Source organism: Gadus macrocephalus, chromosome 7 (genome assembly GCF_031168955.1).
Source record: "Gadus macrocephalus chromosome 7, ASM3116895v1".
In the NCBI taxonomy this organism is placed as follows: Eukaryota; Metazoa; Chordata; class Actinopteri; order Gadiformes; family Gadidae; genus Gadus; species Gadus macrocephalus.
This window is the reverse complement of record NC_082388.1, coordinates 6313962-6335592: the sequence shown is the minus strand read 5'-3', so window position 1 is coordinate 6335592 and position 21631 is coordinate 6313962. Positions and strand designations below refer to the sequence as shown.

Genomic DNA, 21631 nt, shown 5'->3' with positions numbered 1-21631 from the left:
TAGGGCCTTATCGCCACGGCGACAGACCATGTGACACACACGCACATGCATGCACACTAGGGTGCATCAAATTTCAATGGAATTTTTTTATTTCAAAATATCAATTTGGCTGGCATTGCACTTTGTTCCAATTAACATAAAAGTGACTTTTGCAAAGTTTTGAGGAATTCCATTGAGATTTAGGGGTGGCACCTAACACATGAACTTTGGCGAACTTTCGAAAAATTTGCAATTTTTACTCTAATTGCCTAAAGGTTGACCTGGAAATGTTGAGTACAGTGAACTTTTACACAGTTGCATGTTCAATAGGGTTACCAAAGTAAAAGTTGTTTGTTTGCCCTTTGGGCAACTTGGGCATTTCTCAGAATTCAACTTTCAAGATTCTCCATTAATTTGTTTTATAGACTAAATGAATGGAGTTCAATGGGACATGTTCACGTGGCCTTACCCTGAATTTTGTGCAGCAGTGATGGATGTCGGACAAACACATAAAGTTTAATTGACTATATTGTTAAACACAAGGGGTGATGCTGACACACTTAAAATAACAAACCCTCTCTAGTGGCTTACTCACTGGCAACTAACAGTACCTAATGGTAAGAGCTGACACTAACTAAACTTCAAACTTAATTGCTCAGTCTGTGCCAGAGTCTGCTCCACTAAGCAACATCACCTGGGAGAAAGAGAGAGGAAATGGAACCTGAACTCTGAACCTAGCCAGTGCATCTCCCCCCAGATATGCCTCCCACCCACCACCCTAGAGTAACCGTCCTATTCAGGGATTAGCTTGCGTTTTTAGCGGTGGAGGTTCTGCTGTTGGTTGCGGTCATTTTCCACTGCCTGCAGCACAATATGCAGGTGCTGCTCCTCCCTTGCCACTGCAACGAAGTCGGATGTGAGCTTGACGCCACACTTGGCACAGTCATTGACCACGTTCATTGCACGTACATTGACCTCACTTAATTGAACGCAGCATTAATGTGCAGTTGGTGCATTCGAAAGCAGCAATCCTTATTGGCGAGGTCAGCCAAGCTGGTGATTGGCAAGAGGGTGGGGAACTTTGGCTTGACAAAGCCAGTGCCAAAGCGCTGCCCAGGGATGTGCATGGGGAGATCAGCGGGCTTGTGCTACAAGATTGCTCTGGCAAGTGCACACTTGTCATCATTGGGCACCTTTCTGCTGAAGAGAGCCAGGGGTAGCATCTCAACAGTTAGGTACCAGCGATGCCTCTCCATCGCCTTGATCGCGGATGCTGCAATGCCCTCATCTACAGCCTTGTATGCCTGCAGGTGGTGGTAGAGTGTCAGGTCATTCCAGGCAGCATCTACAGCTTTCTCGCAGGTCAACCACCACTTTGCATAGATGTGTCTAATGAAAATGGCAAATGCCCGAATCTTCGGCACCTGCTACCGCGTGTGGTGATTGTGCCCTGGGGAAGCAACTCGATGTGCTTCTCCATCAAAGCCAGCTTGAGTGTATAGAGCAGCTTGGCCATCCATCGTGCCTTGTGGAGCGCTCCCGGTTATTGGAAGGTCACTGCAGTCTGCTCTTCACCATCTGCATCCAGATACACAAGACACAGCTGCACAAACTCATGGTAGTCACCTCGCTTGTGGTCAGTGACTTATTTTGCGCACCTGACAAGTTCAGCACGTAAATTGCCCAGGAGTGGTTGCTCGTGTTGCCAGGAATGTAGCGGGACCAGTAGCTGCTGTATTCTTGTGGTAATAGGTTACATTTCTGTCAGAGACGTGTGAACAAGGTAACCTCTGGCGAGCATGATGTCTCCACCTTCAGGTCTGTGAAAACATGGTTCAGGAGGACCTCACCAATGTGGTGCCGGCACCCAGACCAAAGCTGTGGTCGGCCCAGTGAGAGCTGTATGGCAATGCAGGCTGCTGTGAGATGGCCAGTGTTTGAGGTAATGGTGTCAAAGGCCATGTTGCCAACCTGGTCAGCGCACCACCAGTCCTGCAGCAACTTGCATGTCAACCGGGCAATGATCACTCCACATGCCTCATTGGTCTAATTCTTATCGCCGGGACACCAAGCAGTTTCAGCCGCTCTGCATTTCCAACCACTGTAAGACGCTCCTCCACCTGGCGCACATTGCTGAGCATCGGTGTTAACTTGGTGTCCACTGCTTGTGCTGTTCCTCACTGATTGTCTCCACCTCTTTGCGTCTTGCTCGGTGAGCTGTTTCGTAAGATGCAGAGAGAGTCTACATTCACCGCCTGACACTGCAACAAGGCCACGTGTGAATGCAGCCTGTTGCATTGGTGACATCCTCAACCTTGTAGCCAATGACACGACACTTGGTCGGCTAAGGAAGTCAGGTGGAATTAAGATGTTTGTTCCAGTCTTCTTATGCTTGTGGGATGGCTCAGATGGTGGAAAGACTGTGTCAGTATCCTCCTCTGACTCCTCATCACTCTCCGACTCCAAGCTTGACATTGCCGTCATCTCCTCCAGCTCCTTTACACAGCCGGCTGTTTGGCTGCAGCGGCACCTTGACGCTCCTCTCACTGCTTCACCTTGAGCTGCAGCTTTTTGTCCAATACACCAAATGTGGCCACTCTGTCAGTCTTCATGCTGGCCAAGAAAGCTAGGTCTTCTGGGTTATCAATCAGGTTTTCGACCTTTGAAGGCCACAACGGAAATGTGACATCAAGTCTTCACTCCATGGCCAGGGAGATTTTCAGCAGCTTGTTGTTAGCATTGACTAAGTCTACCATCTTGTGGCACGCTTGTGTGTGCCAATACCTATTAATACAACTTGATGACACAATGACACAACTACAGATATGATAGTAATGTGTAATATTGCATACCCAACACAGAAAGATCACCTCAAACAGAAAGATCACCTCAGTTTTCTTAAGATGTAGTATTGTTTACCTCAGATCTCCATGGCGACCATTGAGCACTGTTAACCACTTTATCCAACAAAAACAGATGTGTGGTGGCCCCCCTAAATCATCATGTACTGGAAAAATATTTTGCATATGTTGTTTCTACATATATTGGAACACTTATAGCACCCAGCCATATCAAAATTCAAGAATTGTGTTTTTTGATGCACCCTAATGCACACACACACACACACACACACACACACACACACGTGACACACACAAACTTCAATGTGAGTTCAGGATATAGCGTGACGTTTGAGTTCAACTTAGGACCTTGAATGTGGACGTGTCGGAGATTGTCCCTGTTTGTCGAATTCATTCACTATGAAATCCCCCAAAGCTTTCTTTTAATTGCATGAAAATTGTGTGTATTTGTTTGTCAGAAACCTTAATGTGTTTGTTTGTTTGATGCCCTTGCCTCTTGGAAAAGAGATTTCAAATGGTCTGTTCAATCATCTCTCTCTCTCGCTCTCGCTCTCTCTTTCTCTGTGTCGTCCTCTCTCCCCCCCTCAGCTCCTCCCCCAGGTGATGTCAGAGCAAGGGAAGGGCTTCGTCTTCGACTCGGACCTGAGGGAGCTCTACTCCGCCGTCGTCGCCCACGGAAACCCGGGCAAACGCAAGCGCCCCTCCTCCCCCTCCTCCCCATTGGCTACCGAGGGACGGGAGGTGGAGCTTGCGCCGAGCCAAACCCCGACTCCAGGTGAGGCCCACTTTGATTGGCCGAATCCATTGAGTTAGAAATTTAGCTAGAGAGTGAGACTGTGATTAGAGAGAGAGAGATACCTGGGGTCTCATTTATAAAACTGTGCGTGGGATCGTTACTAAAAGTGTACGTACGCCCAAAAGCCAAGTTTTGCGTGCGCCAAAAAATATTCTGACTTATAAAACCCTGCGTACGCACACCGTACGCAATCTTTGCTTTATAAATCCCAGAGTGCCTACAAGTGTGCGCAGCTGAATCAGCTTCACGTTCCGCCCTGTACACGCCCCTTTTTAACCATACATTTCCAATGCAAATGACCTCATGAATACGATCTGCATATAAAACAGACTCAGATGCAAGTATTATGTCTTGTCGGAAACAATGGCAGAAGGAGGTTGAAACGGAGACACGTGTGTGTGAGGTGGAGGCCCGAAAAGTAGTTTTGTTCGGCGGTCATGGGATTGGGTTGGGATCGCCAACAACAAAAAGCAGATTGAGTGGCAACATGTTGCTGCAGCAGTGAACTCTGTCAGTAGCACGGAGCGCACAGTCCCAGAATTAAAAAAGAAGTGGTCTGACATAAAGGTACATATTTTTCTGTACCAATAAATCGTTATGGTCCCTAAAGACCCTGTCCCTCCGAATCCTGCCATTTGCATGGTCCGCCAGAAGTGCCATATGGTGCAGCATTACCACGGCGCTCACCTCTGTATTTATTTATTGACACATGTTGGACAGATGCTTTATTCCATGCAGTCGCGCTGTCAGTGGACAGTATGGAGTGACGGGATTAAATATAGAGATTTTTTTTTAATTTATATTCTACAGAGATGTTTCTGGAGTTATAACTGAGAAATAACGCAGTTGACTTAAATTATTCTGATTACATAGATTTAACGCATGATACGGGTTGAAATTAAATTTATGAAGGGCGATGATAAAACATAATCGTTCTTCCCACTCTACAATTCTTCTGTCTGACTTCAGTTCACCACCACACCATCTGTGTCGCCAATTCTCCTTTACCTCCAAACCATGGGTCAGAGTTTGCTTAGGGCTGCGCACATTCTCCCGTCAAGTTGGTTTTTTATAGATCACAACCTGGGCGTGGAAAATCACGTACGCCAATTTCAGCCCCGTTTTGTGAGTACGCAACGGTTATAAATGAGACCCCTGAACATCTTCTCTACCTTTCAAAGGGGGCGCCGACGCCAGAGGGGAAGCCCCGCCCACCAGGTCCGTCCAGGTAGAACCAGGAGCTAATCAGGAGTCGCCAAGAAGCAAGATGGCCGAGCGACAGGTAACAAACGCCGATGTTCAAACCACACACACATACAAACAGACACACATACACATACACACACTAGCTTGACTGCATCAATGAAGCTAGCCGCTAGCCTTTAGCAGATAGCATTTAGCCTGCCGGTCTGTAGTCACCATCCTGGTTCTCATCTCCTAGGCCGAGGGCGTCCGGACGCAGACTAGACCAAAGAAGAAGAAGGCTGTGGGTCTGTTCCGCTGAGGGATTGAGCCGGGATCCACAGACCAACGCTCTGTTTTTAATTGTTTGTTTTAAACTTTTTTATGATGTTTTATTTGTTCATGAGTTCATGAGTGTGTGGGTAAGGGATATTAAAGGGGTTTTGAGATTAGTTTTTTTTTTTGCTTCTGCTGATGAATTGATTTCGGATTTCTCATTGTCATTATCTGAGAAAAAAAAAACGAAGACTTTGGTATGTTTTAAATGAAATGTAAAGGAATGAACCGATAAAATATGTATTTTACTTTTGAATTAAAAAACTACAATATATATATATTATTTGTATTTATGTTCAGAAAAAAATCCAAAATATCATTAACGTTTTTTCTTTGATTATTAACATCCGATCTTCCAAGAACGAAATTTCTGAAACGTTTATTGTGGATTTATGCTTTTTTCCCCGCACGCATTTAAGTGAAGTGTATTGATCAGCCTCCGCTCAGACTCCGGCCTCGATTAGTTAGACGGCCCCACACCGCCCCCTCTTCTTCGGACGGGCGTGAGATGTTGACTCAAGGAGTTGCAGCATCAACGGAATGCTATTGAAGTCAAAGTCACTGTTTGCATCCATGGATACAAAGTGTGTGTGCGTGCGTGTGTGTGTGTGTTGCCGGTCTGGCTGTATCGCTTTGATCCCAATATGAGGGGATATGAACGTGTGAAATGTGTTTGCGTCTTTAATCGACTGAAGACATTGAACGTTTGCGTCACCATTGTGTGTGCTTGTGTGCGTGAGAGCAAGAGAAAGAGAGACAGACAAAGAGGGTGAGAGATTTGTCCAGTCTGTCTCAAAAGCTCTGCCACTGTTTTTAATTGTTTGTTTTGAACTTTGTTATGATGTCTGACTTTGAGGAATGGTAAGGGAAACTTTAAGGTTATTTTTTGGTAATTTGGGGTTTGAGATGAGTTTCTTGTCGCTTTGGATTTTGACGTAAAAATACGTTTCAGATTCCAATCTAAAACGTAAAGTCAAATCTCACAAGTGTGGCGTGTGTTCCAACTCAACTCTATCTAACATCCCTCTCCCTAAACACTCCCCCTCCTCCCTTTCTCCCCCATGTTCCATATCTTGCCCAGGCTGTCCCAACCACGAGCTGTGCGCGCAGAGTATGCTCCTTGTTTCAGGTGCGCGATCCTTTTATACGCGCACCTTTTTACGCACACACCTGACCTGGTTCAAAGTGCCTCTTATCCGTATCGCAGTCCCCGCTAGACCCGGGTCAGGTTCGACCCGTCGTCTGGCTACAGCCACCTTTTCTCCGGCGAGGCTGCGGGAAAGAGATGAAGGGAGGAGACGCGACGTGCCACCGTGCGGGGAGGGGCGCAAGCGGTGGTGGAGCTGGAGGAGGACGGGAGGACTCGCTCCTAAGACTTGGAGGGCGCGGTCTTCGCTCTCCACGCGCACTTCGTTTATATTCCAATTCTTCCCCCGGTTCCATTTCTGCCAGCTGCCCTTGCGCAACGCAGGGACTACCCTCCAGTGGGGAAGAGAAACACAGAAACCGCGCGCGGTGACAGCGACACCCCTCCTCTGTCTGACCGCCGCCTGCCCACGCGCGCCGTGTAGTGGGATATCTTTGTGTGCACCCCCCCCCCCCCCCCCCCCCCCCTCCCTTCCTCTGAGGGGCCGTTTCTCACCGTCCGACACGGGTTCGAACCCCCGCTTTGAACGCTCGTGCCAAAACAAACGGACCTCGGCTATTTATTGCCCCCCCCTGTCTCCACGTACCCCGCGGAGTGGGGAGAGCACACTGAGACAAATCGGAGCCCGTTTAGGTACCCCCGCGCGTCTCCAAACCAGAGCGGAGCGGTGCGCTTTTTACGCTTGAGGAAATGGCCAATTCCGGGGACTCGTTGGACCCGCTGGATCCGGTTCATTTGATCACACGGTAGAGCTCCACGCAACAAAACAACTACAATAACATCAACAACGACAGAGAGCTCCCGGGATAAGGTTTAAAATACGGTTTGGTTCTGATTCCGCCGACCTGCACCGGAAACCGCCGGCGGGGTTTGGAATGCGGCCCGCGGCGCTGTTGACGCATCTCGTCCTCCTCCACCTCCTCCTCCTCCTCTTCTGCTCCCCGGCGGTGGAGGGCTGCGGGCCGGGCCGGGGCTATGGCCAGCGGCGGCCCCCCCGGAAGTTGGTGCCGCTCGCCTACAAGCAGTTCAGCCCAAAGGTGGCGGAGAAGACGCTGGGCGCGAGCGGGAGGTACGAGGGCAAGATCACGCGGAGCTCGGAGCGCTTCAAGGAGCTCACGCCCAACTACAACCCGGACATCATCTTCAAGGACGAGGAGAACACGGGCGCGGACCGCATGATGACCCAGGTAAATTCCGCACGTAATTACGCATGAGAATGAGCGTGGTCGTGGTCGCGGTGTTATGGGCATGATAGCTCGAGAATTACGCGTGAGAATGAGAGTGGTCGTCACGATGTTATGGACATGTTGACGCAGGTAATTACGCACGAGAATGATCGTCATCACGGTTTTATGGATGGGTTCGGCTTTTTGGGGGACGTATTTCCTCTCGGCGGAGTGAGAAACGTTCATGCATTGATCGCGGGGAGGAACGGTTGTTCATTACGCAGGAGGTTATATGGTGTCTGAGAGGGAAGGTGGATAGCGCACTTTGGCCCGCGCCTAAAACACATGGACTCGGTGTCTGCGAGTTGTGGACTGCGGTGACTCATGCAGTACACGCGTTACGGAGTATAGCCAATGATTTGTCTTGTTTTGTGCCACTTTTTCCTCAAGTTTCACACTGGACGCAATGTCAATGATCCCTCCATAGTGTATGAATGCCCCCTCACCCCCTCCTGCAACTAACCGACTGATTCATAGCCTGTCTGCGTGTTTTGGGAGGGCAGGGGGGGGGGGGGTGTCAGTGCCGTTAATCCTATCCACACTGTCCGTCTGTGCCTTTTACACGTTTCCACCGCTGACTTAAAAGCAGCGTCGACCCCCGAATTGTGTAGTTCACTGTTGGCGCGCGTATGCACACAAGAGGGGGCCACGACGCCTGTCACATAAGGGGCTCTTAATTAAAACACTACGGGCTCCTGTTGGACCGCATCTGGGAGAGGGGGGGGGGGATTCAAATGGTACAGTCCAGTTTGATTTAGCGGCTGAGTCACGACATGACGGTGTTGACCGTAGCCTTTCGGGCGCTGTCAGACGTTTTTAGGACACCGTCACTGATGTGGGCCCCTGCTGTGGAACCCTGATGTGGCCGTGGGCCCCGAAACGGAATAACGTGTTTATTTATATCCGGTGACCGCGGCTGCCTTCCTTCCATCCCGAATGCAATGGCGTTTTTATGTCCCGTCGACCCACGTGGGGTGAATCAAAGCCCCCATCACGCCTCTGGCTGTCACCTATCGTGCGCGACCCCGCGCTTGGATGCTCGCCCCCGCGCCTGTGGCGCGTCCAGCTCTGAAACCCTGAGCGCGATTTATGAGGTCGGTGCGGCGAACGCGTCGCCGCCGCCGCCGCAGGGGCCCCGAGGAGCCAGCCTGGCGTTTGTATCTTTATTTTATTTATTTACTATGTTCTCTTACCTTCTCTTGTTTGTTTTCGCGGAGCCTGTGTGCTTAAAAATAAAAAGTAGTGTACTTAACCCGTGTGTGTAGAGCCTGAATTATACTAACGTATTTTTTTCTTTCGCCGCTTATTTTTGATTCAGCGCCAGCGGTGGCGCAGGCGACACCGCGCCGCCTCATACAGACGCTCCTGTTCAATTGGGGAATTGGGGGGGGGGAGGGGCGGTTACGGGGGGCCAAGGGGTCCACAAAGGTGTGCATAGGCGCGTCGCCGCTGACGCCGCGTCAAATGTTTGTGCAGTCCGCGGTTTGGTGCTTAAAAAAACGCTCTTACACACACACGCACGAAAACACACGCACGAGCGCTCCCACACACACGCTCCCACACACACAAACACACCTGAGTTAGACTGTACCTTGAAAGGCAAACCAACCGAAATCCATCGCCTGATTTATGAAGTCCAGATCGCCTGTATGCGCATGCGCATGCGCGACCGCAGGAGAAAAAAACAACAACTCTGTTTAAAATCCACACTGGCCGAGAAGAGGAGATTTATAGCCGCGAGCTATTCTCACCCCGGACCGGAAGGACTGTGGATGGAAATAAATCAAATGAAAAGCATTAATAGATTTTATTTGTATTTTAATTGGGTAGTTTCCCTCCTGCGGTTGATGGACCCAGGTCCCTTGACCCCATGGAATTACGCCCTAAGGAGACGTCGAAAGGCGTCACAGATTATCACGCTATTCTGAAGTGTACATTTGTGTCTTAATTGTTTTAAGATTACGTTTTTTTTAGGCAAACTCGCTATTTTAGCACAACTTGATTCTTCTGCTCTACACACAATGACGCATATGTGTGTGGAATGTGAGTTATATAGATTTCCCTTTGTTTTTATTTATTATAAAGACAACCTTATAGCTTCAAGGTTCTGGTCGTAATGTGTGCATGCTATAAACAATGTTTATTGATTTATTTTCAAACATAAACTATATTGTGTTACGGTTATGAAACCAACTTCACTCAAAAAGTGACGACAAATCTCTCCCTCACTCACTCATTCACTCATTCTCTGTCTCTCTCCCCCACTCTCTCCCTCCCTATCCCCCACTCTCTCCCTCCCTATCTCCCTCTCTCTCTCTCTCTCTCTCTCTCTCTCTCTCTCCTGCCCTCTTTCTCTCTGTCACTCACACACACCACATTCTTCATCCCCTTCTCATCCTCTAAGCCCCCCAACACCCCTCCACCACAGAAAAGCAAACAGGGACAGCAGTGGTGCATTGTGGGGGGGTTGATTACCTGAGTCAAGGGGTCGGGCCGTAGTGGTTGTTGACGTTGGATAAACCGAAGGGAGGGGAGGGGGGTCTGGTGGTCTTGTGTGAGTTATAACGGGACTGTGGTCCCTCTGGTCGACAAGAAGGTGTCTTTGTTGAAGACCCCCCCCCACCCACCTGACCCTTCCCCCCTAATAATTATCCCCCCCACCTCCTACCCCTATATTAACTTATCTATAAGCTAGTCAAAGGGCTAAGCTTATAAACGGTACATTAACTTATACATGGGAGTATAGGCTAAGAGCTTAGCTAATAAACGTAACATTAACCTAAGAGCTAAGCTAATAAACGTACCATTCACGTAGGCCTATATATGGGACTATGCTAGACTAAGAGATAAGATAATAAACGTAACATTAATTTATAGATAGGAGTAGAGAGACAGACAGACAGACAGACAGACAGACAGACAGACAGACAGACAGACAGACAGACAGACAGACAGACAGACAGACAGACAGACAGACAGACAGACAGACAGACAGACAGACAGACAGACAGACAGACAGACTTTTCTGGGATTTTCAATGTCATTGACGGTGAAGATGTTTTGTAGTGAGGAGGCGAGTCTGATAAACCAATTGAAACCAAGTCAACCAATCACGTTGGACCTCCGTCACGGACAAAGACGTGAAATATGCGCACCCCATAGGCTATTTTGACATAGCCTATGTCAAATACCCCCTCTACAATATGACCCCATCCCTGTTCTCGTTCAGTGTCAGCCTGCATTTCAAGCCGTCTTCAACCGGTGTTCATTTTATCAATTTATGCTATCCATCAAATTGTGCCAGCTAGTGGTTCTACGCATGCGGACATATTGGTTCGTGGTGTAAAATTATCAAAATATCCTAAACTGTATGATAAGAATCTTTATTGGAGATTTAAGGGTTACATTATGTGTATTTCACACCACTACTGCCCAGCAATAGTTCGTCCTTCGCATGCGCAGAACCTCGTCTTTAACCGGCGAACACTTTTTCATTCATGCTTTTAGATGCGAGAACACGCGGCTATTTATAGCGGCGCCTTTAAATAGCGCTGTGGTGAATATAGTGGTCTCGCGGGATGCGTTTTTTCCTCGCGATGATTTGGTTCCGAGGAGAGACGACTGGAATCTGACAACGCGCTGTTTGTTGGTTTAGCGCAAAACACGGCAAAAGTACCACGCAGGCGAGGAAATAAGGAGTGTGTGTGTGTGTGTGTGTGTGTGTGTGTGTGTGTGTGTGTGTGTGTGTGTGTGTGTGTGTGTGTGTGTGTGTGTGTGTGTGTGTGCGCATAGTATAGAGTAGTGACGCTTGTCTGTGAAGTGTGTAGAAAGCCTTGTGCGCCAGTGCTCATCAATCCTGTCCGTCTCCCCGCCTCACCCATCACCACCACCCCTCACCCCCTCACATGAGACAGAGACAGAGACAGAGACAGAGACAGACAGACAGACAGACAGACAGACAGACAGACAGACAGACAGACAGACAGACAGACAGACAGACAGACAGACAGACAGACAGACAGACAGACAGACAGACAGACAGACAGACAGACAGACAGACAGACAGACAGACAGACAGACAGACAGACAGACAGACAGACAGACAGACAGACAGACAGACAGACAGACAGACAGACAGACAGACAGACAGACAGACAGACAGACAGACAGACAGACAGACAGACAGACAGACAGACAGACAGACAGACAGACAGACAGACAGACAGACAGACAGACAGACAGACAGACAGACAGACAGACAGAGCGCTAATAATTGAAGTTTTCAATTAACTTTCAATCCACTCTTTTTCTCCCCAGCGCTGCAAGGACAAGCTTAACTCTCTGGCCATCTCCGTCATGAACCTATGGGCAGGGGTTCGGCTCCGCGTGACGGAGGGGTGGGACGAGGACGGACACCACCTGGAGGAGTCACTCCACTACGAGGGCCGGGCCGTCGACATCACCACCTCCGACCGCGACCGCCACAAGTACGCCATGTTGGCGCGGCTGGCCGTAGAAGCGGGCTTCGACTGGGTCTACTACGAGTCCAAGGCGCACGTGCACTGCAGCGTCAAGTCAGGTGACCAGCAGGGGGCGGGGTTTTTAATGGTATTTCGGGAAACCGCCGAAGTGTCCATTTTGAACGGTTGCTTTTCAACCATTTTTTGCAGGAAGAGTAAAATGGCCGCTTTCAAAAGTTGCCTTTTTAAATAATAATTGGCGGCAAGAGTCGGATTGACGTGTGTGATGTGTTGTGTGTCTGTGAAGTGTGTGTCTGTGTTAGGCTACTACAACTATATCTGTATCCTGTGTATATTATAGTGTAGTGTGTCTGTTTGGTGTGTAGAGAACTGCGTGTTTACTAGAGAGTTGTCTAGTGAAGTGTGGTTCTGTGTATACTGTAGTGTAGTGTAGTGTAGTGTTGATTACTGTGTGTTTACAATAGAGTTGTGTAGTGTTGTGTGTATACTGTAGTGTAGTGTAGTGTAGTGTAGTGTAGGTGACCTGTGTTTTTAGTATAGAGTTCTGTTTATTCTGTAGTGCAGTGGTCCTCAAAGTGGGGGTCGCAAAAAGGTCATTAAAAATGTCCGGGGGCGAGATGATTTTAATTTTTAAAAGTCAGAGACCACGCATCAAATAAGAAAGTCTACATTAAAACTCTAGGGCTCTAGTCTAGGCCTAAACCTGTCCTTTATACCTCACAGACAGGCTTTCGCAGGTGTGCAGATGCGACAGAAACAATGTGTTGCGTCGCTCCCACTACGCAAACTCGAAACAATTCCCGCTTGATAATAATCATGGACCTATTAAAGAAAGGACAGCGGATTCAAAAATTCTGTCATGTTAAGTAAAAGAAAAAACCTCGGCCACGAGAAGTTAACTGAGCTCTCTCGGAGGCAGGGCCGAAACAACATTTGTTTCACTACGACTCCTTTCAGCTGCCCACCCCTCGTTCTCCTGCAAAAGAAAAAGGTTAATAAAACGCTTGAGGTGGCGTTTTGAAAAGAGCAAACTTACATTTTATTAGTGCATGGTATAAAGATAATTATGAGCCTTTGATTGATATCCAGACTTTTAGCGGTGACACGTTCCTGTTCCCCATTTGTATTGGAGTGAACAGAGATATCTACTTCTGGACCCCTTGAATCGAGGGACCAGTCCACAGCCCGCTTAAACAGCTGCAATACCAGGCGTGGCCGCTGAGCAGCACTGTTGGATTGCGGAAGTATGCACTGGGACTAATAATAATGCTGAATAAATGTAGTGGGCTATTAGCCACATTTCGGGGGGATGAATTTTGGCTTTCAGTTGCGCAGGAGTATTCTGCATTGTCTGCGGCCGCTATGGACATTCTTACTCCCTTTGGGTCGACATATATGTGCGAAAAGACATTCTCGTCCCTGGCGTACTTGAAAAACAGGCAGGCCCATTCTTCACATTAGTGTAAAAAAATATATGCACAAACGAAAATACTCTCAGTTCATTTAGATCTGATGCATGTTCTTGGCTTGAATTGGATTTATTTTTTTGAGGAGGAGGTTTATCGTTCATGCGTCTTGTTCAGGCCTGAATCTATCTGCAGATGCACTGTTCCGTCATGTTTAAGTTCTTGTTAAAAATAAACTAGGCATCTTGTCATTTTTCCTTTGATAGAATTGTTTCTCATTTGATTGTTTTCCTTTCAGTTTGTACAATTGTGGTAACATGCAATGAACAGGACAGGTTTTAAAATTAAATTAACTGAGTTTTCCCCTTTTCTTCTTCTCACCTTAAAGAACTGTGTTTTTACTCTAGAGTTGTGTAGTGTTGTTGTGTGTATAGTGTAGTGTAATATAAATAACTGTGTGTTTACTATAGAGTCGTGTAGTGTTGTGTTGTTGTGTATAGTGTAGTTTAGTAACCCACCCCTTACCCCCTCACCCCTCACCCCTCCATCACCATACCTTTTGAATTGTAGTGGATTAAACCGTTTCAGCAAACACAGAGGGGGCTTCGGCCTCTACGAATTCTCTTTTTTGCGTAGGGAATTTCCTTTCCTATGGAGATGACCCGGAAGTACTTGGATGAAAGGTGGTTTGAATTCTAAAAATGCTTATGAAAGGAGCCTCGATGCTTCCTTTAACCCTCCAATAGCATAGGTTACTCCTGAGCAACCTTTACGAAAGGAAAGGAGATAGTGGTATCCCATAATCCTTTACGGCGGCAATATTTAAAGCAACATGCCACCGACAAAGTTTACATACTCGAAGACGCATGAGAGACACGGGAAAGCAGAAGAAGAGAAGAGAAGAAAATACAATTGATAATAATGGATATTGAAATTAATTCATTTATTTCTGGTTATTAAGCACACAATAAACACCGTAAGAAACGGTGATGAGCCTCTTTTTATTCACATGTGAATTGGGATTCAAGTGGCCTAAAATATTCCCGTTGGCCAAGTCCGACCTAAGTGATTCTCACTGTTGGAGACAACCTGATTGAAATCAATACGACAAGAACGCATGGATCGAAAGAGCGCTTGTTGTAGTCCAACTTCGGAAGAGTGTAGTTGCACGTTAGAGACGCTAGAGGTCAGCGATACTCAGCGTCGCGCAATGACGTCGGTTAGGAAAAGTGGAGTCTAATTCATTTTAAACAGTGCTGCCTTTTCCTATGTTCGAAAGGAAGCACCTTTTCATCTCTCCTTGTCCCGATGACGTTTTCCACAAACTTTAAGGAAAGGAGGCATAAAGGTTAGGATATTTGACTATTCGTAGAGGCCTCTGGTCTCAGCAGCCTCACCTGGAGTCTGATTGGACTCTGGGGCTGGGGGAGGCTGACCACCTGTTGCTCGTTGACCAATCAGTGGTCAAGGAGAGACGGCGGGAGACTTTTGCTGTTTCATTGTGCTTCTTTTAAGCATGCTTTTGTGGAGAAAAAGGGAGGGATGTGTTTGACTTTGACAAAAGGTTCTGGGTTTGATTCCAAATGGACTGCCTGCGTGTCTTCTCTCTAGAAACTCTCTCTTTAACTTTCCTCACTCATTCCTAACTTTTTCCTGTTGCTTTCTTTGCATTTTCTAACTGGTAACTGTCTTTTTAGCTATATGTCTGTCTGTCCGTCTTTCTGTCCGGGGCTTTTACCATCGCTCACTTAACTCACCTCACTTAAGTCAGTGTCTTGCTCTTTTAAAACTCACTTGCCACTCACCCCCGTTGTCCTCTTAAAAAGTATAAAAAATGTGTCTTAAGTGTCTTGTTTTTTCGTTTGACACTAAATTACAACAAAGAGCATTTTTACCGTAAATCTTTCATCACCGTTTACAGTTAAACTTTCCTCCATTTTAAAGATTTATTTTATTTTATTTTTTATTATTATTGATAAACAAAATACAAAATTCCATTTTACACTGGGTGGTAACTGAGTTTTCCCCTTTTCTTCTTCTTGTTGTTTTTTTGTTGTCCCCCTATCCCTCTCCTTCTCTCCCTCCCAGATCGGGTGGCGAACGCCCAATCCCTGCCTTGATCGGAAGGGGGCTGACCAATCAACTCGAGGCTCTCGTGTGGGGGGGGCAGGCTCAATATATATATGTGTCTCGTTCGTTTAAAAAAAATAAGAAAAAAAAATGGAAAGAAAATGAAAGATTACCTGTCCCTTGGAGGCGGTTAGAATGGGGTTTGACCACTAGAGGGCGACACGCTACCGTATTGAACGACGGATTGGATATAAAGCAGACGGTAACAGATTACCTGGCTGTTTTTCAAGGCGGCATAAAGGCGTTATCGAGTGGAAGATGGCCTTTCTGTAGAGAACGAATCGAGGTGAGGGTTTGAGCCTTAAATTACTTCAAGGCAGGGCGAATGCCATTCATGATGGTTCATTTCACAATAGATTTTATTTTCAAATTTATTATCATGGATTTATTTTTTAAATTTTGGAAAAACCAAGGCATTGATTGGTGGAAGCATGATATTTAATATAAATACAATTATAAATTAAAGGTCTTATGTTTTTAATTTATTGCAAAAACAAATCAAACTAATTAATCTATGCATCCATTTAAGTATTTGAAATGTACGCAGGCATCCACACTTTAAATTTTACAGTTTAAATGTTAATTACAAATACATTAGCATTCACTATGGAAGTAAATCTGTGCCATCAGATTTTGAAAATAAAAAGCCATTGAATTCTAAGCAGTGAATATTTATGCATTGAAATAACGTATCTGGATTTTTTTGCCTCTGAATTTAACTCAATAAATCATATTCAGGTTTATTTTTCAATGTTAAAAACTTCTAAATCAAATAATCAACGCTAAAAAGTTCTACGTAAATTTTCAATATCCCACAATTCTCATGCCTAATTCAGCTGCAAAATTCAATGTCTGAAAATTCAGTGTTAACATCCGGGGACCCAAGGAAGAGCAATCGATCCTAGATGCTAGAGCTCGGTCAAGCAAGGAGAGCGGGAATAAGAGCATCACTCGCTGGTTCTTTCTTTATTGATACAAACGTTAATTCTAAACAGCATTTTACACAGTAGCCTATGATAGGAAATGCTCAAAGGTAAACCAACGTCATTAAACACTGACTGTAGTTTTTATGGGGAGAGTAGCCACCGAAAAGTGTGACCCTAGGGGGCGCCGCTGCACATTTTCTAAAACATGCACAAGTTTGAAGCGTAGACACGCATGAAGTCGTTCATGTGCGGAAACATGCACAAGCTTAAAACTTAACGTTCTTATCGCCATCGATCACTCGAATTGGGGGTATTCTTTTTGTGACACCGGATGCATGTTATGTTGCTGGAGCAAAACGGTTGATATGCATCTGTGGTAGCATAATAGAGCGCAACGAGTGCGCAGAGCCAACACTATTCCGCACCGAGTGACATGATATAGATATGAGGAGGACAAATTAAAAGCAGGTTGCGGTCGGGCGCCTCTTCCCGAGGCACGCCGTGCTTCCACTAGAACTACAGGCTGCTGCTGCTTAAGCTGCCAATATGGTCGGCTCTGCGCTCTCGTTCCACACAGTAGGCAGAGGGCTTCAGTATCACATCACAGATCGCCCCAGCATCACACCAAACGTAGGCAAAGTGACCTTGGTGGATTGACCCAAATTGGTGCTGTCACACCAAAATTGTACCGGGGGCGAAAATTGTACGGCCTACGTAATCCGCGTTCGAAACATTACGTTAATCGTTCAACGCGATTGTCCGTTGTCAGGCAGGTTTCAAAAAACATTCGCGCTCATGCTGCCAAAGACGAAATAACATAATACAGATAAGACTTTTTTACTTTATATTTGTATTGTATTCAATTTAGCTTCTAAACTGAGTGTTTAAAGTGTATCATAGTCTAGCTAGCTTGTGTTAACACATCCAGTTTACTAGCTAAATGTGATTAAACAATTAAATACAATACAAATATAAAGTTAGCAACGCTAATAAATGTAATTTGTAAAATAAGTGTTATCTGTTTAATGTTATTTCGTCTTGTGACGCTCAATGAATGAGCACGAATGTTCGCAAATGTTCATGAACCTTCCTATCGTTCGACACAATCATACGTTGCCAGGCAACGTTTGACGCGATCGTCCGTTGCCAGGCAACATTCGGCGCGATCGTACGTTGCCAGGGAGATTTGGAATTTTCTAACACGGATTATGTAGGCGGTACAGTTTTTGCCCCTGGTACAATTTTGGTGTGACAGTGCCCTAATAAATTGGGCTCCTTGACCCACTACAATTACTCTTACGTTGCATGTAAATCCAGCCAAGTCACTACAATCATACATACACTTCACATGCAGGCATTAGTTCATTGTTTACTTCATACTGCCGTAAAAATAAATAAAAATGGTATGCATTATGACAAAAACATAAATCAAACATATAATCCCCCCTCACCTTGTTATTAAATGTGCTTAATAAATACATTTGATCTGATTTGATTAGCATTTTACAGACCGATACAATGGATAGGGCGTTTAGTAAGGTCCACCACCGTTGCTTCTCTCCCCATAAAAAGCTACGGTCAATGTTTAATGACGTTGATTTACCTTTGAGCATTTCTTATTATAGGCGACTGTGTAAAATGCTGTTTAGAATTAACGTTTGTATCAAGAAAGAAGAATCGAGTGACTCTCTTATTCCCGCTCTCCTTGCTTGACCGCGATCTAGCATCCTAGGGTCGATTGCTCTTCCTTGGGTCCACGGATGTAAATGCTGAATTTTCCGACATTGAATTTTGCAGCTGAATTTGGGGACGTAGAAAATATTTACGCAGCATTTTTCAACGTTGAATACTTGATTTTGAATTTCAACATTGAAAAATAAAGTTGAATATGATTTATTGAAAATTTTAAGAGTTAAATTCAGAGACAAAAAATCCAGATACGTTATTTCAATGCATAAATATTCAGTGCTTAGAATTCAATGGCTTTTTATTTTCAAAATCCGATTCACATTTCTATCATAAGTTTCGAAAACGAAAGCGAGAAATGAGCATTTGAAATATACATTCGTAAAGAGCATTGGTATTAAACATTAGGGGTGTAACGGTACACGTATTTGTACCGAACCGTCACGGTACAGGCACTTCGGTGCGGTTACAGAGGTGTACCGCGGTTCGTAAACGTGGCGTGCATAGCGTTAATATGGCAAATGTAAATTTAAACTTGAAGTCAGGGTTTGAAGTCGACTCCGTAAACTGCTCAGCAGCTCTCCGTCGGGATGTCGGATACGCGATGCAATTCGCCGCCCGATCTATCTTATATGTTGACTACAAACCATGTAAGCAGTGTCGTAAATAAACTTCCGAAGCTTTTCAAATCTTATTTGGTGTTTTATTGGCACTTAAGGTGCAAAGTAAACAATGTACAAACTGTAATTAAGGTGCAAAGTCAAACCGGAGAAGTGGTTCAGGAAATGATTTTGTTAGAGGACCAATCACAGCCCTTGCCGTCTCCGTTGCGTCGACCAATAGGCTCATGGCGTCGACGGATGGTTAAAAAAATATTGGATGCGCACGTAAGCTACGGAGAGGGTCTCCGTCAGGCCCTCCGGCTATGGAGAGGGCTCTCCGTGTCTACGTACAGCACTTTAACACGCACACGCATTTGAAAAGGCAGTCACTATCACCGTTAATGTGACAAAAAAACAAGCTGTGCAAACCCAGCTCACAAAAATATTTCAACAACCCCTGTCTGGGATTCAGAAATGCAAATGCCGTAACCAAGTTTATTGGTGTTTTCATTGCTGCTTATCTACGGGTTGAGAAACAAGCAGTTTTTTTTAATTTTCCCCTTAACTGTTAACCGTACCGTGACTTAAAAACCGAGGTACGTACCGCACCGTGACTTTTGTGTACCGTTACACCCCTATTAAACATTGAATGCCACATTGGTAACATTCAATCAGGGCTATGGATTGGATACACACATGGAGAGAAATGCATTGACAACATGCACAAGTCTGCATTAAGTAATGCATGGGCAGTTTGTAATGTAACATTGTGTAGTGTAACATTGTGCAGTGTAACATTGTGTAGCATAACATTGTGTGGTGTGTAATGTAACCGGGTAACATTGTGCAGTGTAACCTTGTGGAGTGTAACATTGTGCAGTGTAACATTGTGCAGTGTCACATTGTGCAGTGTAACATTGTTACACTACAGAAGTGTTTGTGCAGTGTAACATGTGCAGTGTGTAGTGTAGATGAATAACCTGCGTTCTGTTTCCTGCTCCTTCCCTCCTCCTATCTTAACTCCCGGCCTGGGCCCGCCGGCCCCGCCCGTAATATTTACTCCCAGATAGTCTTCAGGCGCTGGAGAGGTGTTTTTGAACTCTTCGAGTGCCTATGTACACTCACTTTTCACACACACACACAAACACACAAACACACACACACACACACACACACACACACACACACACACCCGCAGCCACACACACACACGCATGTCAACACATGCGCATACACACACACACCTTAGCGTATACACATACACACTTACAGTACATGCACACACACACATGCGCACGCACACACACACTCGCGCACATATACTCGCACGAATACACACACACTCGCAGGGACACACACTCACACACTCGCACGGACACACACATTGGCACAATGGCACTTCAATGCTTGATTCTGGGTGACGAATATCCTATCTGTGAAGCTCCTATTGTTCTTTCTAGGCGGGCTGCGGGGGGGCCGGGCCTATATCAGTCTTTAGGGAGTCGGAGGGGCGGAGCCTTTGAGAAATACTGACATCCCTTTTTTTCGCCGTAAAATTGTTCCCTTTCTCATCTTTCCTCTATCCTGTTTTTTTTTTTTCTCTCTCTCTCTCTGTCTGTCTGTCTGTCTGTCTGTCTGTCTGTCTGTCTGTCTGTCTGTCTGTCTGTCTGTCTGTCTACCTCTCTCTCTCTCTCTCTCTCTCTCTCTCTCTCTCTCTCTCTCTCTCTCTCTCTCTCTCTATCTCTCCCTCTCCCTCTCTCTCTCTCTTTCCCTCCCTCACAGAACATTCCGTGGCTGCAAAATCCGGCGGTTGTTTCCCTGGCGACGCCTTGGTTACCACGGAGACCGGCGGCCGGACAGCCCTCCGCGACCTCCAACCCGGGGACCGTGTCCTCACCGCAACCTTTGACCCCGCCCACCTGGTCTACAGCGAGGTCCTGACCTTCCTGGACCGCGACCCCGCGACCCGGAAGCTCTTCTACACCATCCACACCCACTCCGGCTCCGCCCTCTCACTGACCGCCGCCCACTTGCTCTTCGTCGCCCGCGGCAACTGCACGGAAGGGGCGGAGCCGACCCCAGGCGACGCCATGATGGCGGTGTACGCCAGCGACGCCCGGCCGGGGCAGTGCGTCCTGGTGGTCGCCCCCGCCAACAGCGACAGCGGCGACCAGGGGGGCCGTCTCTCGCGGGTGGTGGGGGTCTCGGGCGCGAGGGGGGGGGGCCAGAAGGGGGCGTACGCTCCGCTCACGGCCCACGGGACCCTGGTGGTGGACGGCATGCTAGCCTCGTGTTACGCCGCGGTCGACGGCCACGAGCTAGCGCACGCAGCGTTCGCGCCGCTGAGGCTTCTGGGTAGGTGGTGGGGTGGAGGGAGAGAGGGGGGGGAGGGGCTACACTGGTACGGAAGGGTCTTACACTGGGTGGGCCGGAAGTTGCTGGACCCGGGGAGGTTTCACCCACTGGGCATGGCCGAGGACGGCTGGTGAGGGTGATGGGGAAGGGTTAGGACGCTAACACTAACGGACAAAGCTAGTTGGAACTTAAAGACGGCGCTCAGAAAAACAAGTGGGGGAGGCTGTGCGTGCGAGTTTGTGTATGCGTGCGAGTGTGTGTGTGCACATATGACTGTTTGTGCGAGTGTGGGTGTTGGTGGGACTCTGGGCGCGTGTGAGTGCGAGTGTGCGCGCGGGTGCCTAAGAATTGCGTGCTCTGAATGTATTTCGTCCGTCGGGGCTTTTGGCGTGAGGACCAACTATTCACGAAATGGACAAGCCTCTTTTTTGCCACGATTTCATCAAACGAGGATTCCTCCGTCGCTGAACTCTAACGTAACAGCAGACACCGCGCTGTTCCCTTTGAGCGGCCCTCAA

At 46.9% G+C, this 21631-nt stretch overlaps 2 protein-coding genes across 2 annotated transcripts in view; one reads left to right on the top strand and one right to left on the bottom strand.

The window, feature by feature from the left end:
• The window catches only part of LOC132461167 (uncharacterized), a 15279-nt gene extending 13784 nt beyond the window's left edge, over nucleotides 1-1495 (bottom strand). Inside the window, exon 1 of the mRNA XM_060056212.1 lies at nucleotides 1411-1495. Within this exon, the coding sequence (XP_059912195.1) occupies nucleotides 1411-1495 (85 nt within the window). The remainder of the gene's footprint in view (nucleotides 1-1410) is intronic.
• A 1632-nt stretch (nucleotides 1496-3127) lies between these two features.
• On the top strand, nucleotides 3128-21631 carry LOC132460687 (indian hedgehog B protein-like). The gene is made up of 5 exons (XM_060055530.1): nucleotides 3128-3615; nucleotides 4818-4918; nucleotides 5078-7488; nucleotides 11845-12106; nucleotides 20541-21631. Exons 3-5 carry the CDS (start codon nucleotides 7177-7179, stop codon nucleotides 21245-21247), a joined length of 1281 nt encoding a protein of 426 aa, XP_059911513.1. The 5' UTR covers nucleotides 3128-3615; nucleotides 4818-4918; nucleotides 5078-7176; the 3' UTR covers nucleotides 21248-21631.